Consider the following 17,945-nt stretch of genomic DNA (forward strand, 5'->3'; position numbering starts at 1 on the left):
AATATATATAAATATCTGTTTATATTAAAAATTAGAAGAATTAAACCAAAACTATTAATGTCATCATGTATAGGAGAGACTGTAGCCGAGCCTGAGGCAATGCTTTCATTGTGCTCCTGCTTTCTCTGCCTGAGCCAGGTGCTGGCCTGGATGTCTCCTTGCTTGCTGTGATTTCCCAGTTGTTTTCTGCATGACCTTGCACAGGCCACCTGGGAAGGCCCTTCAGTAATTCCTTGCTCTGGTTCATTTAGAATATGATTGAGTGTAGAAATAGATGGGCTATTATTAATGTACTTTGTTTTGAAAATTTATCTTTAAAAAATGTAAATATTTCATAAAACTATAAAACAAAATTGAATTTAAAAGTCAATTTCTTAAGAATAAAAATAAAAGTAACAAATTTGCTTAAATGATTGAGTTGGTGGCATAATTACACCAAAACCATCTCAAAAGATGTTAAGAAGCAGTCATCCAATTGTATATTCCTGGGGACATGTAAATTAAGAAAAAGAAACTGCCCCAAGTATGTAAATATTATAAATTTTCAGAAACCATGTTGCTAGTAGTAATGTTAGTATTGTTATTTTTTATGTGGGTATTTTGGCTTCTATCTTATGTTTTTTTCCCCTTAACATCTTTATTAAAGTATAATTAACATATAATAAACTGCACACACTTAAAATGTATGATTTGATAAATTTTGATACATGTATATATACACACGAAACCATCATTACAATCAAGAAAATGAATATATCCACCACCCCAAAAGTTTCCTCCTATTTCTTTTTAGTCTCTCTCATTCACACCTCTCTATACCACCTCTTCCAATCTCAGGAAAATACTAATATACTTTTTATCCCTACAGATTAGTTTTTATTGTCAAACAAATTCCACAAATGAAATTGTGCATTCTACATTTTGGGTGGGCCAGGGAGAAATATCTGGCTCATTTATCATAATTATTGTAAGATTTATATAACTATATATATATATACAGTTGCATTTATCAATAGCTCACTCATTTTTATTGTTGAATAGTATTTCATTGTGTAGTTACAACATTATTTATCCATTACCTATTGATGAACATTTAGATTGAGTCTAGTTTTTTGACTTTTACAAATAAAGCTATTATAAAAGTTTACATACATGTCTTTGTGTAAACATATGCTGTCATTTCTTTCAGGTAAATACCTAAAAGTGGAACGACTGGGTCATATGGTAAGTGTATATTTAACTTTTAAGAAACTATTTGTTTTCCAAAGCAGTTGTAAATCAGTTGTACATTTCACATTTCCATGAGCAGTATAGGAGAGATCTAGTTCCTCCATATCCTCATCGACATGTGACATATTAAAACTTTTTAATTTCACTCACTCTAATAGGTATGCATGGTATCTCCTTATGGTTTTAATGAGCATTTCCCTAATGACTTGGAAAATGTCCTCAATGTCTCTGGTTACTTTTGGTGGTACTCATCCCTGAAGTACATTTAAGTACTTAAATGTAATGATCAACAAATTCTTTTAACATACCTGGGCACACTCTTAATACAATTAATATTGCTTGAAACAAAAACATAATGGTAGCAAATTCTAGTGGCATTCCATTTCCAAGGCCATTGCTCCAAATGTGATGATAGCACAGAACTCCTCCATGTAGACACCTGAGTACTGTAACAAATGGCTGATTATCCTGGTAGTGGATTCCATAGTTCTTGCTCACTTTAGCTTAGGGATCCCCAGACCTTGGGCTGCAGACCAGTAATGTGGCTTGTTAGTAACTGGGCTGTCCAGCAGGAGGTGAGCAGCATGCCAAAAAACGAAGCTTCATCTATATTTGCAGCCGCTCCCCAGCGCTAACATCACAGCCTCATCTCCACCTCAGATCAGCAGACATTATATTCTTATAGGAGCTCTGGTCTCTGCTGCCTAAATGTTTGAGGACCACTGCCTTAGCTGGTGTCTGATGAGAACACTATGGATGTCCTGGCTTTTTCCCACTCTCTACCTTTTAAAGAAGAAATATGACTCATATTTTCACATCATTTACTAACTAAATCTATCCAGTGCAAAAATATGGAGAAAAAAATAAAGGCAGTGATCTAAAATAGGTAACAAAAAAGACTAAAATAAGAAATAATATGATAAAAGAGAAAAAAAGTAAATAAAGAATAGTGATAGAAAATAGTTTGAAAAAGTAAATACAATAGAAAAATATGACTACAACATAGAAAGAATAAGTCAAAGAATGTGGCCATGATCCTCTTTATGACTCTAGCAAAGGCAATTGACAACGACTCCCATCAGGTGAGTGGTGTAGGATCGAGGGAAGACTGTCGTTCCCTGAAATCCTTTCACTCACCATCCATGTTAACTTGAGTCGATCACCTAAGCTTCTTTAGTTTCAGGTTTTGCTTCTGTATAATAGGGATAATTATAATTGGCCCAGATGGGTGTTACAAGAATTAAACAAAATAAAATAAGATATATAAAAGACCTTGGTGCTCAATTACAAATGTTCCCTAATCTATGCCAAGACGTCTATTAGGGGAAACTTGAAAACTTAGAAAGAAATAAGAGAGAAGCCTTTTTACAGAGTCCATTGGCAGAAAGTTTGAGTTGAAATCCATTGGGCAAAAGCAGCAATTTATTCATGTCTTACAAACACAGTCTTACAAACATCGTACAGAGCTGGCACGAAAGAACAGACACCATCTCATACACCATGCTTCCTTCCAAGTCACTTCTACTGAGTTACAACATCAGAACAAGTCAGTTACTGAATTACACAGTTTTTCAAACGTGAATACTTCCCCATTAGGGTGGTGAGATTGGCTAATCAGACAAGTAATTTACATGTTTAATACAGTGCAGGATTTGTAACAGAATTCAAGATATTCACATTGATATTGTAATACATAGTGAAACAGTACAATTTTCAGAAGATGATGGGATCACATATGTCCCTGCCTGTTTCAATTCTTTTTCAGTTTTTCTTCTTTCTTTCCTTTAACAGCAGTTGCAAATAATTTTACTCAACTTTTCACACTCAAAAACACTTTAAATTGTAAAAACTAAAAACTATTTACAAATTTGTCATTGTAATCTAAAAAGTATTTGTTGTTGGTTTCGTTGTTCTACTTAAAAAATAAAATTACCCTTCTTCAACAATCGTATTTCACTTGATACCACCATGAACTTCTCACGGCTGTGAAGGATACTTAGGGTAGATGCCTCACAACTTTTCAGAGTTCCAAAATAAATTACATTCTATGGCCCATGTACCAAGTACATATACATAAAAAGGCCATTGACTTCCCCAAACCACACACTGACTGCAATTAATTTTATGCTCCTTTCATAGGAATGTTGAGTAGACCAAGATGCTGTGGGGTCATTTTAGGTGGTATGAAGACAATGATTAGAGAATATTCTTTTTAATCCCAAAGTTATCTTAAAGCACAAAAAAAGAGGTTGATTTCAATTTTCCTACCTACAGAATGTAAAACATTTTCTTTACATTGGGTATAGCCATAAAAAGCATGTATAAGTTGTTTTGAAAATGCATTGTCATAGAATTTACAAACATGGAGATATCAAACACATTCTCAAAAATCGCTAAAGTACTGACACAAAAGCTGACTCAAAATGTAAAATTTTCAGTAGACTTTATTTTCTAACTTGCATATTTAATAATTCAACTGTACCCGAGTTTCACCCATACCTAACTAAAAACTCAAATATAGTGACATTATCTCAAGTTAATTCTTTCCAAATAATCACAGGGCACTGCTATACTCTAATGAGTTTTTAATGAATTTCAGAGCCCTGGAACTGGAAAAACGGGAAAAGACGCAAGTATAAACTGTTCCACAGAAAACAGCTCAAGACAAATTAGCCTAGAAAAGATAGTGAGATATACTTTGTTGTGCTAATTTGACAGCCTAAATATATTTTGTGTGGACATATGTAAATTATATTAGGCTTGCTTAGTTTATTGGTTTAAATAATGCTTTCTGTCTGGCATGGTTAAAGCTTCAGTCTTGTTTATTTGTTTTCAAATAATAGCTTAGTCCTTTCTGGGGGAGAACAACTAAATGAAGACTTAACTTCGGTAGCCATGCCCTGTCTGTGTGCAAGGAAAAGCCTTGAATGTACACTTGCATACTATACACATTTCCTATAAGAAAACTGCATTTCTAACTGGATTTCTTGCTGAAGTTTATTTCTTTACCCACTAGCTAATTTAACAACTTCACAAAGGTACATGGGGCTTTCTTAGACTACACTGACGCTTGTGACAGGCAGTGAATAATTCAAGGCCATGGTTCTTATGTGAGGTTATATTTTACAACATTTTGACTCACATATAACCCTAGGGGGGAGAAAAATCATATTTCAACCACAGTGTTCTCAACTCAGCCCTTTAATAAAATGATTTCTCAGTTTATTCACTGTCCTTTTAAAACAAACCTATTTCTCTTATGATAACATTGTATCAAATAATTACAAACCAAAGAGAAATGACCATATACTTTTATATGCAGGACACCATTTGTGCATGACATAACTAATAAAAACAAACTAGAGAACACTTCTACAATATCTTTGGATTTAAAGAAAAATTGATTTCCCCACCTAGAGAAAAATGGATGAATTTTCATAAGTAAACACATGCTTTTGATTTCTAAATCCTAACAATCACATTGCCTTCCAGTGACATGTTCCAGTGAGATCATCACTTTCTAAATCACACCCCTAAACTGGGATGGCACTCCAATATTTATAAAACTCTTGACGGCTCATATTTATATCACTGGTAACCTGCACAGGAAATTGACTATTTTATGAAAATTTATCCAACTTCTCTAGTAAAGGGGGAAGTTATCATGATACACATTTACAGTTACTTTCTGGTCAGCTAATTCAATCCATTTCTAACAACAACAACAAAAAAGGTAGCTTGCTGTTACAAGCTAGTAATCACATATTGGAAAGAAAGAATGAAAATTGTTCCTCTCCTAGTAAAATCATCAAGTTCCAACTCATAACTAGGATGCTAACCATCACAGAGCATATGCCACTTGGCGATTTGTCTCCTGGGATAGTCACAGATCTCCTTCCAGTGCTCGCCTCCGGTTCCTTCGGCCGCTGCTCCCAGGACCAACTGCCCAATCACCTCATTGCGGGATCCCCTTTCGGAATCCAAAACTAGAAATTCGACACTGATCTCTTCAAGACCCTCACAGGGAATATCAAAGACAAACAATTCATTGAACACTGCATTGGGGGTGCATTTCTTCACATGAGTCTTCTTTTTGGAGATTCTCTTTTTGGCATGGTACAGGTTCACTTTGACATAGGGATCTGCAATGGGAAGCAGCAGACAGTACAGTGACAGAATCCAGCTGAAGAGCTGACCTCAACATTATGGTGCCCTTAGAGATTACTGCATGCCAATAAAATGTGATTAAAATGAAAATGAGGCAGAAAAAAGTGAAAATATGGAGAAATGTTGGCTTCTCTCTTGCCAACAAATTGAAAATAACTAAGAAGGCAACAGAAAACAGTTCTAACCCAGAGGATGGGGAAGAAACTGTAATGAGAGGATGAAGAGATGACATAATGGAGACGAAAACAGAATGTTCTAATGACATTCTGATTACTAATAACTCATTCCAGAGAATGGAATACATGAAAAAAAAAAAAAAAAAAAAAAGCAAACATCTAAACTTACTAAGTTGTATGACTTTGAATGAGTCTTTTTCCTGTAAGTTTGGGCAACTTTTTCTGAACGGGCATTTATGATTCACAGAGGTAATGCCCTTTTTGGCCTTAACTTTTCTGTGCATCTTTAATCACCTTCTGGGTTTGCTTCCTATTTCTCAGTGTTGACCTTCCCTGTGTCACCCTTATTGTGTGGATTTTAGGATCACATCACTTGATCACACATTAAATTATATTATTTTTGCCTTTTTTTCTGATTGCAGCACATGAGCTAATTTTAGCTCCCTAATCTAAACCATTAAAGACTATGGGTTCATTTCTATTATCTAACAATAATAATAACAATGTAATAATAATAATAATAATAGAACTAGATGATATTTAATGAACTATATCTTCCTAGTTCCCATAATCCAACTCAAGGTAAATATTATTATGTACCCAAAGATACTATGCTAAGAAAGGGTTAAGATTTGAACTCAGCTCATTTTAATCCATAGGTTATGTGTTCTTTCTCATTATGCTATACAACAAGGTTCTTTTCATTAGTCACAAAGCAAAAAGCTAATTCTAAAAGCAGTTACATAAGAAATTAAAGAAAATAAAAAAATAATGGAATTGTAAGGGTAGGCGATTAATTTAAAATACTAAAATTAAGACCTTTTCTCCCAAACTTTAATTTTATACTCATCACTGTATTTTTGGCAATCTCTACATTTATCACTCTTTTCTGATTTAACTGAATTCATACATCTACGATGTACTATCTTTGGCTTAGATCATAAAACTATGTAGTTTTCTTTTTCTTGCTAATGGCATTGGCTCACATTATTATTTCATAAAATGAGAAACAGAAAAAAATCACTTTATTAGTGATTGTGAATAAAAAGTAAATCAAAATCACGATTATGTTAATTAACTATTTTGCCCAATGTATTACTCACTTATACACTGAGCCTGAATTTTTCAGAAGCATTCTTACCTGAGAGTCCAGACACATCAGATTTAGGCAGGTGTCGAGCTTTTAAAACAACCACAGTAAGAGTATTTGTGGTGGACTGGTAGCAGAGAGAGATCAGTAACTCACCCCGTCCTGAAGACTTCTAAACAAAGAGATATTTGATATAAGTATTTTTATTTTTTTAGTTCTAAAATTTGCACCGATATTAACATTTTAAAGCAATATAATGCCTTTGTAATTGAAATGTAATTTTTCTATTCGTTGTTATTTTAGCATGCCAAGGAATCCAAGAGTAAGTACGAGTTTTTGTGCAGCACCATCTCCTAAAAACAACTGCCTGCCATCTTGTGGCATTTTTTAGATACTACAGGACCTTTAAAAATGTAATGAATTAGCCACACCCATTATAAGAAATGTTTAAAAGGGTAGAATACAGCCTACACAGAGATATTTTCAACTTTTGATTCTTAAATTAAATCTATACTTTTGGAGTTATTAATCATAACAAAAATTGTCTAGTTATCTGAATGAATCTATAGGGCAAAATGACTCATGTTAAGTTCAATTTAATTTCAAATTCTTCAGCATTGATATTATTGGAATTTGAATTTGAGCCAGCTGAAATTTATTCTGATCCCCACCATTCTCCTGGCCAAGAGGGCCGAGGGAGTTTAAATGCTCTGTCACCAGCTTCCACCCAAAGTCCTTATTTAATCCAAGGAATGAATTAAGTATTGGGGAATTTACTCAATATTTAATCCTTTATTTTTAGACAGTATCACAGAATCCTTCTTTGCATGATACTTAGGTTTTATTTGTACTTTAAAGACATTAGGTAAGATTACCAAGAATTCAAGTGTAAGTTTTAACTGAAAGTAACAAAATGTAAACTTTGTTTGATTATAACTAAGAATGGGTCAGAGATCCTAAAACTTCAATATATATATATATATATACAAAAGCTGACATGGGGTGGCTGTATGAATAAGCTTTCCAGGAAGAGTAAGAGTAGGGCACTGATCTGTACTCCCACTGTCCCACTAAACAGCAGGATGTCTGTCTCAAATGAGCTACTTAATGCTTCTAAACCTTGACTTTCATTAATTGCAACAAAGAGACAAAGGCAACAATGAGTTTTATGTTATTCTATAAAATTATGCTTTATAGTCACAAGTTAATCTGAAATACCACAATTGAAATCAAGAGTTCTGTATTTAAAGTGAAAATAGGATTAAATTTGATTAAGTTATGTCATCATTTTCTAATAATCCCAGAACTACCAGAGTAGTATAACTATGAAGACAGAGTAACTCACTTCCTATTATATAACATGAAGATGAATATTTATAATTCAATATGATGTGATGTCTCCTCTTTGAAAAGCAATTATATGAAAAGTCAATACAACTTCCAAATCCTCAGGATGAATTGATTTAATTTTAAATTTCAATTTCAATTTCAAATTAAATTATGCTGACCTTGAAACATCTTTGTTAACTTGCTTATGAATAAAAGTATTTGCCTGCATTTTAGTTTAAGTGGAAGCTTAATCAATACACTTGTGATAAAAATTAATTTAAAAATATTTATATAAATGATATTTAAATATCTATAAAGGACATCTATTTTATATTATTAAAATACATTGAGTATTTCAGTCATGGGCTTAATTTTTTTCATCTACTTTATTCCCTTTCTTCCCAATTGATTATGTTAATAATAATTAAACATGGTAAAGATAATACATACAAAACTTATCATCTTAATGAAAATCCCTTAGATACAAAATAGCTACATAAAAGATTGTTTATAAATACTTTAAGCACTAAAAATGAATTACCCTAACATTTCTCTTGATAATCTCTCTGTTCATTAACATTTTTCCATCAGACAACTCTATTCCTGCGAGAGGAATAAGGACTTCTCCAATGATATCATCTCTTGAAAACCTGTCAAAACTCAAGATTGTGAAGTGCAAGGCCAATTCTTGGATCTGGGTGTAGGGGATCCCATAGAATGTAAAGGTCTCATCAAAGGCTGGGTCCAAGGTCTTTCTTAGAACTCTGGTTTTCACTTTATGCTTCTTCTCTGGGAGGATCGTCATTTTGATATATGGGTCAGAGGTCATCGACTGCTCATCCATGGCAGGCAAGCCACGGGCTTCCTTGATATTAACCACAAATGCTTTTTTCTCAAAGTTGTACTCTAAGGAGAAGAAGAGGGTTCCCAGTTTCTCTTGTTTCTCTTCTGAACTAAGGGATGTGCTGGACTTTAAGCTATCGGGGGAAACTGCATCTTTTTCTCCTTCTGAAAAGAGCTTTGGGGTCACGTTCTCCAGATCAGGAGGGCTGCCAGCTTTGTTTGTTTTGGGGAAATTGCCATTGAGATCTCTCTTCTCAAGGTCAAGATGCAATGAATTCTTTGGCACAGCTGGTTTATTCTTTACTTCATTTTTGTCATCTGCTCCAAACTTCTTTTTGCTATTTAAGTTTTCAGGGTAAATATCAACTCCCTTTAGCACATGCACAAACTTATATGGAGGAGTCTTGTTAGATTTGGATGATTTTCTCTGACAGCAGATCCATGCAAACAGAGAGACTGTGAAGACCAGGCCAAAGGCACTGAAGATCCCCACTACTGTGGGGATTTCATCTGAAAAAATCAAATGACCAACAATATACATTAAATGAGCAGAGTTGGAGATATAAGCCTATGTGAAAAGCATACTAGAGCAGGCAATTGTTGTAGGTTGCACAGAGTAAATTACTTTTTAACTGTTCTGGATATGAGTTATGTATACATTTCATATCACATTTAGGAATAAACACATTTTCTGTGTGACACACATGAAAAAAATGAGAGAAACTTTACCATGTCAGTAGTTTTTCATAAATAAAATAAAAAGATGAAACTAGATCTGGGTCAGGGGTGAGAATGCTAAACAACCCTTGACCTACCTTTGTTTTCTCAAATAACATGAGTCAACGATAGTATGATGGGTCAGTACTAACGTCATTATGTTTTCATTGACATTTTGAGGCTTTCAAGAAGCATTAATTCTTACTGACTGTGGGACTTTAAATGTACATTCTTCAAATACTAGAAGATTCTTTATTCTTAGTAGTTCCTTATTTACCTAGGATCCATGCAGCAAACATCTAGGGACTCGGTGACTTAGATAATTTTAAAAAATGATGGAACATTATCTGCCATTATCACAAACTCATTAATAATTACCATCCAAATTATTAAATAGTGGTAAAAGAAATGCACATATATTATGAGAAAAAAGAACAAAACGATGAACAACAGGATATTAATAATATGCAATTTATAACACTACGAACTCCTTGTATACCAACTAAAAATTTTACAAAACTTAATTGTCCAAAGTACAAATTAATTACACCTAAATAAAATAAAAATTGAACAATAGCTGCAAATAAATCATCATTCCTTAACATGTAATGAGAAGAGTGAATATAGATAATTTAGAGTTCAATTTTATTCATAACTGATTTTTTCCTAGCACATTTCCACATGGCAAATAGTAATCAAATTGAAATTGGCGTTCTTTCCTTCAACAAGGGTCATTAAATTACTGAGATTAGGTAACATTGATTATGCATGAAGCTTATCATGTTCCATATGTAAGTACATTTCTCCAACAAATTATTAGTAACAACTGTGTAAGTAAAAGCAATATTGCTATATCTATACACAATGCATCAATTGAGTCAACTTTTAACATAGCCAAAGTGAATATAACTAATGTAATATTATCTTCATTTAGTTTCATTTCAATCTATTTTTCATCCCAAAGAGTGAATAACGAAGTTAAAACTCCCAGTCAAGAAAGGGTTAAGGCTCTTTTAAATAACCCCTGAAATTAAGTCTTTTGTTATTCCCTTCCCCATCCCCCCAAATCTTTTGCCTATCTACTTTGTAATCACAATACTAAACTCAAAGACTATCAGATTAAGAAATCACAAATAAGCGCAGAAGTGTCTAAGAAGATAAACAAGCAAACAAAACAAAACAATAAAATAATTTGTAGTTTTACATCAAGAAACTAAATCATATAGAGATAAAAAAATAAACCTTTGAATTCCTCAAATAAAAAAAGCAGTGAATGCCACAGAAAAAGAATGAGGCAAGAGCTAAAGCTAATCAGCTAAACTTAGTAGCAGCTTTTCAGCTTTCCTTCTATTCAAGTCTTTGTGGAGGGGAAAAAAAATCCACTCTTGGACTCTAATAAAACAAGGCCAGGGAGCAAAATAAAGTCATGAACTAATGTAAGAAAAACAATAAAGCAATAGAAAATTATTTTTGTTCTAAATAGACTGATGACCCATGCTAGAACATATTTTTCACTAGCATGGTCACTGAAAATGCCTCAGTGTTAGAAAATTTCTAACTTTCAGATCGAAAATTAGGAATAAACATCACAACAATATAAACTCAATTACCCAAGTGGAAGGCTGTGAAACTCATCTCTGAATATAATATCATAAATTGTTTCTATTCAATACTATGTCAAATGGTGAAATATCTAATATACTATGGAAAGACTCACTTACCTATCCCCAGTATTTTCTATACTGACCTGATAAGTCTTAAGCTTTTGAAAGCAAAGTCTCCATCATTTTACTCAGTTTAATAATAAATATCATGCATTCGTAGGCAATATTCCTTATTTACAAACCTCTGTGAAATTTTCTTTTTTTAAAAAAAATACTTGTAAAAGTAAGTAAAACTCATCTCTTGCCTTTGAAATATAATGGGACATAAATTGTGGGGTTTTTTGTTTGTTTGAAGAAGTACATCTGATTTTATTTACTAAAAGAGAAAAGAAAAGCAATAGTGCCAAAATTTTGGTATAGGAAATGGGTAATTTAATTGGAAAAATGGAGTCTTAATTCTAGTTTCCCGTCTCTTTTAGTTAACTATTTGACCTGAAACACTTCCCTCTTCCTTTGAGCTTCAGTTAGCTCACCTATGAAATGAAATGGACTCAGCTTGTTCATTTCAAATATACCTTTAACTGTATCTAGCATCATAGGATTCTGTCTCTTTCACTAGCAACATATTTCCAGGTTACAATAAAAACAGCAGAGAAAACGTCCTCATGGCACACTCTGTAATAAAATGTACATCTCGAACCCCTCACATATAAATTGTTATGCCAAGATCATATCCTTATGTAATCACAAGAACATTGGCTTCTCCTTAGTGAAATACAGATTTACCTACAAATAAAATCACCTATATAGGATTAATGAAACCAACCAACAAACAGACCTCTTTTCCTTTACTTAGTGCGCACTGCAATTTACAGAGCTATACTTGAACGTTTAAGGAACTTCCGGGATGTAAAATAGCCCTGGCGGTAGGCAATTTTAAGAAGAAAGATACTGAGGAATGGAGAAACAACAGAGATAAGCCACAATTGCCCGGTTACTATTCTCATTTTCCTTTTAGATTAACTACCTAGTAAATCTTTACTCAACATCCCGCAGGAAAGAAAACAAAAACAAGCAAACAAACAAACAAAAAACAAACCGCCCACCCTGAGTATTCAAGGAATAACCGCAGGTATAAGTTCAGTAACTTGCTTACCAAATTCTTCCCGGCTGGTAGTGATCGGAGCCATTTTTTTGCTGCGTGGCTCTGTCCGAGGTGCTGAACGGAAAACTCCCTGGCTTGGTTCACTTGCCTCGATCTGAAGCGCTGTCTTTCCCGAGTGCTGAAAACAACAGCGCAGAGCCCAGGGGATCTGCGCCTGGAACAGGGAGGAGGCAAAGAGGGAGGTCCACCTCGCCCTCGCACAGTGATTTGCCACCCCTGTTCCTGTTTTGGCTCTTCTGAGAAGCTCGTCTCCGAGACTCCAGACGTGGCTGAAACCTGAATTGACGCAATCCTGACGCTATAGGGTTGAAATCAGCCCCTGTTCCCTCCCCTTCTTTCTCCAAGCTTCTCCTCTCCCCTTCCTTCTTTCTTCCTCCCTTCTCTCCTGAGGATTCAACATACACTCATCGATTATTTTAACTGTCGGACTACTGGATATTAGCTTCGCTATACTGTGGGGGCTCAGAGGCACATAGAGATGAGCCCCAAAACTCATCACTGTCAGTTTCTAAAATAAAATCTTATGATCATCCAGATCAGTAAAAATGTGTCTATGAGTTTTAAGAATAATGTGATTTACAGAGGCAATTTAAGGGAAGAGAAAGAAAAGAAATTTCTGTATCAAAAAACCCATTGTAAAATGAACAAATATGTTGCTTTCTGAATTTTTCTTTGATATATCTATGTTAGAAAACAGTTAATTGAATACTAATTTGATCCATTTGAAATCAGATAAGCTTCTCATTATAATTATTTATTTTCTAATAAATTATTAGTCTAAACATTTTGCTGATGCTGTCCCTCCATCTGTCAGCTCTTGTCCCTTTAATATCCAACATTCGACCAGTTAGAGTATTTAGGAACAGATGGAAATAATCCCTTCTGTATTCAGACTCACTCTCAGTTATGATTTTTGCATATAATGAGACTGCTTCTGGAATGACATTTCTGGTTAGAAGCTTTGACTTCTAATAAGGTTGTGCAAAATAGTTACAAGATCAGACAAATATCTAAAATGATATTGATAATTACTAGTTATTTTCAAAGGAAAACATTTTTTTTTTCTGAACTGATGGTATTCCTGGGGTTGAAGAACTGGGAAATACAGTGTCAGATTCTAATTAATTTTAATCTGAAGAGTGCACCTTTTAAAAAACAAATGTTTAGCAATTTTCCAAAGGAGAGAACTCAGGCTATAATGCCAACTGTCAGTTATTGCTCCGCAAAGAATTATTTTGCTCTGGAGCTCAATGAGCAAATGACATTCAATGTGTTCTGAGATGGGGAAGGAGGAGGTACTGGGTGAGTCTCAGAAAGCTACTGCACAATTGACAGGTTCCTGCACATTGGAGAGAAGAGCTCTGAGCGTCAAGACTGAGTCCGGGGAGAAAGTGGTTTCATTCAGTCTTTTGCATCATGGAAAATTTTATAAACCAAAGTCCCTTTTCTTTCCTTTGCTACTTGCTCCCACATACTTGACATTTTAACATTTTTCTAACAGATTTTTTAAAGCCTATATCTTCGTGCTATTAAAACACAACTTAATTTACTGTATTTAATTTTCCATTGACGGAATCTGTGTTTTGTATTCTCATCTTTCCACTTCACTCAGATTACTCACTTCCTCATTCATGCATGCATCTGGTGAGATTGTTCTTAGAAATAAATACCTATTAGATGGAAGACTGACATTTGCTTGTGATGCATATCAAAAGTAGACAAAATATATGGTGTGAAGTTTACTAAAGAGTGTGTTTTCTAGCTAAGTTATTGCTAACATATGGTTAAACTCATTTGTTGTAAACATAAGTACCTTATGTGTATATTCTGTATAAATTAGTATCTCATTAATTTTACCTTCAAGTGATAAAATGCTGTCATCTAAAACCTGTCTAGATTGTTTAAACTCTGTTTCTATAGAACCCATCCCACCTTGGGCTGTCTCATTTATAAGGACACATTGTGATAAAATTACCTCTTGCCCAGAGTTAGTCCTATTGTGGATGTAGTAACTATTTCATTGCTTGACTTAAAAACAATCTAAAAATAAATGTTATTCATTAAAATATCAGATGTTTCACTTTCATTTGGTGAATATTACATTCCATTTGGTGAATATCCAATCTCTTTAGATGAAATTCTAGCAGCACCAGTTGAGGAGTGGGAAGCTGACCCAAGATACAGTAAAAGCCTGTGAGTTTCTTATGATTGAGACTCATACCCTACCACATTATTACATTGTTCTCTTTAGATCCAGCAAACAAGTAATCAATTTGCTTAGGAGCAATACTAGTCTTGCAGCAGAGACTTAGGAGGAGGGGTTGTTGCTAGGTAACCTCCTTTTTGCCACCCAAAACACAGCCTCAAATAAGTTCCTGCCCTGGGAAACACAGACCATTCTGTACAAGTGATAATGTTTATTTCAGAATTATTCCCTGACTGTTGAAATAGTTCAGCATTTACCCTACTTTATTTCCAATTCTGATTACAAAGGTCGGTACATACTTTGAGAAACAATAAACAGAACAGTTATATTCAATTTGGTCTTAATAAATACGACAGTTTAATTTAAAGACTATTGATTGTTTTTATCCATCCTATTCATTTTGTTTATTTTAATTTAATATATAGTTTGATTTATAGTTTAGTTTATTCACTATATAGTTTAGTCTATATTTTCTCTATTTCTTTACTTAAAATATTAGTAGACATATTTATAACCTTTTGTTTGGCAAAAGAAAATTTCTAAAGGTTTGGAAATGTTACAATGATCTTCAGTAATTGATAGCAATACCCAGATTAGTAATACAAAGACATTTTACTGGTATGTGGGTGGAGTAGAATGAAGTATCTGATAATAAGTAATGGATAATGGAAAATTGTTTTAATGTTCCATATCATTCTACTAAGAATGCTGGTTTTAATGTTAATGGAATAGATTTATGCTACAAGCACATCCAAGTCAAAAATCCTGTAAGAGAAATGTTTTCCCAATTGCTACTGCAGAAATCCTTTCACTGTGCACTATTTCTACGTTTGTTTTACTTCAATATATTCAGCATTTACTATGTGCCAACCTAAATTCAGCTTTAATGTCTCATGAGTGAAAAACTCATTAGTCCAAACTCAAAGAAAGCTTATAATCTCTTTCTTTTCTCTTTTATTTCTTTCAACACATTCTTAATAAACATTTACTGCCTCCTAGGTTTTTGGTAGGTAGGAGATTTATATTGTTCAATATAATCAAAATTATCTTTGCCCTCATGGTGCTTACAGACTACAGGAAAAATAGACAGCCCTTCCTCTAGAACTGGAGGCAGAAATACTTATTACATCATAATTACATTCATGTTTATTTAACCTGGTGTTGTCTACCAAGCTTGATCAAAACTGTCCCACGGTCATCACCATCACATTTAATCTGTCCTTGTTGACCCTTTTCTTCATAACTGTAGATTCATTAAAGCTGTTACATTTGAATTACATTCTTCCATCTTCTATCTGTCCATATTTTTCTTCTTTTTTAAGAGTCAGTTAGAGTTTAATTTAGACTCTCAAGTTTCTGATTTACCAGCACTCATGAATTTATTCAGATTTGAATTCTTTTCAACTCTCTCTTGTGCAATCCTTTAAATCAGAGTGACTTATTATTTGCTATATAACGACAACTCCCAAAGGGATAAACCAAAGGCCTCCACTAATGCTCACTCCAAATATTTCATTACATTTCCATTTATTCATAATCTTAGTACCAATTTGTTCATGACTCTTCATTTTATCTTTACATTCAAGGCTGGTGCTGAAATTGTGGTATTTGAAATTACATCTCCAATTTTTGAATCTTGGTTCTTCAACGAGAATTTGTCCTAGAACCATTCTAGAAGCTGGTCCTGTTTCAGTTTACCTTGAAGATATTTCTTGCTAACTCCTCTTAACACAAACATCTTTCTTCTTTTAATTTATTACTAAGTGACACTTATCTAAGCTTTCAAATAACAATAAAAATGAGACTAGTTGATGTGCATGTTGGGAAGTGTGGGAGCAGTAAAAGTATACTAAATTTCCCATCTAAAATAGTGGAGATGTAAGAAATGTTTTGTTATTTAATAATTAATGAAATATATATTTATTTTTAAAATTTAAAAAAACACTAGTATAATTGACAAGAAATAATGTTTAATAAATCACGGAATCATATATATTCTAGCATAAAAAATCTAAAACAAAAATAGTAAGATGAAAATTAAAATGGTCATAAACATAATACAAAAAAATTAAAGTAAAATGTAATTATCTAAGTAAGTATAAAAGATTTACAAACTCCAAGATAAATGGTTTCATAATGAGTTAAATACAAAATTAAAATAAAATAATGTACCATAATTCATCAAAAATATGGAGATGACCAAAGTGAAGGACATTATTAAAAGAAACTGAAGAAGGCACAAAGAAACAGAAAAATAGTCCCTGTTTATGGGCTGAAAGAATCAACATAGTTAAAATGGCCATATCAACCAAAGCAATATATTACCCAATGCAATCCTCATCAAAATCTCAATGGTATTTCTCAAAGAACTACAACAACAACAACAACCACAAAACTCATCAGATTTGTATGAAACCACAAAAGACTTAAAATAGCCAAAGCCATCCTGAGACAAAAGAACAAAGCTGGAGGCATCACACTCCTGACTTTAAATTATACTACAAAAGCAACAATTATCAAAACAGCATGATATTGGCCAAAAAACAGATGAACCGACAAATGGAACAGAATCAAGAGCCCAGAAATAAACTCACACATATATGGGCAAATAATTTTCAACGAAGAGGCCAAAAGCATACAATGGAGGAAAGAAAGTCTCTTCAATAAATTGTGCTGGGAAAATTGGAAAGCCACATGCAAAAGAATGAAATTAGACTGCTATTTGTTACCATATACAAAATTAACTTAAAATGGATCAAAGACCTAAATATAAGATCTGAAAAAATAAAAAACATAGAAGAAAACATAGGTACTAACATTATGGACCTTGTTTCAGAGAGGATTTTATGAAATTGGCTTTAAAGGAAGGGAAATAAAAGCCAAAATAAATGAATAGGTCTATGTCAAATTAAAAAGCTTCTGCAGAACAAAAGAAATCATCAACATAAGGAAAAGATGATCAATCAAATAAGAGAAGATATTTATTTGCAAACAACCTCTCTACTAAGGGGGTAATATCCAAAATATATAAAGAACTCATACAACTTAACAGCAACAACAACGACAACAAAAACAAATCCCATTGAAAACTGAGCAAAAGGTCTGAACAGACACTTCTCCCAAGATACACAAATGGCAACAGACATTCCCTACCTATTAAGGAAATGCAAATCAAAACCATAATGAGATACCACCTCACATCTGTTAGAATGCTATTATCAATAGATAAATAATAAGAAGTATTGGAGAGGTTGTAGGGGGGAAAAGAAATCTTCATATACTGCTGGTGGAAATGTAAATTGGTACAGCCACTATGGAAAATAGTATGGAGATTTCTCAAAATGTTAAAAATAGAATTACCATATAATCCAGCAATCCCTCTTCTGGGTATCTACCTGAAAATTTTGAAAACATTTAT

The 17,945-nt window shown here is 33.4% G+C and overlaps 1 protein-coding gene across 2 annotated transcripts; it reads right to left on the reverse strand.

The window, feature by feature from the left end:
- Positions 1-2,618: 2,618 nt before the first annotated feature.
- SYT4 (synaptotagmin 4) lies at positions 2,619-12,613 on the reverse strand. Of its 2 annotated transcripts, none has more exons than XM_016125011.2 (4): positions 12,313-12,613; positions 8,534-9,345; positions 6,715-6,835; positions 2,619-5,372 (listed from the first exon to the last, which is right to left on the reverse strand). In XM_016125011.2, exons 1-4 carry the CDS (start codon positions 12,344-12,346, stop codon positions 5,065-5,067), a joined length of 1,275 nt encoding a protein of 424 aa, XP_015980497.2. In that variant the 5' UTR covers positions 12,347-12,613; the 3' UTR covers positions 2,619-5,064. The 2 variants fall into 2 exon arrangements, with proteins under 2 accessions (XP_015980497.2, XP_015980508.2); XM_016125022.2 differs by having other exon boundaries at positions 6,715-6,832; positions 12,313-12,597.
- Between the last annotated feature and the right edge of the window lie 5,332 nt (positions 12,614-17,945).

This window comes from Rousettus aegyptiacus, unplaced genomic scaffold (genome assembly GCF_014176215.1).
Source record: "Rousettus aegyptiacus isolate mRouAeg1 unplaced genomic scaffold, mRouAeg1.p scaffold_m13_p_12, whole genome shotgun sequence".
NCBI classification, from domain to species: Eukaryota; Metazoa; Chordata; class Mammalia; order Chiroptera; family Pteropodidae; genus Rousettus; species Rousettus aegyptiacus.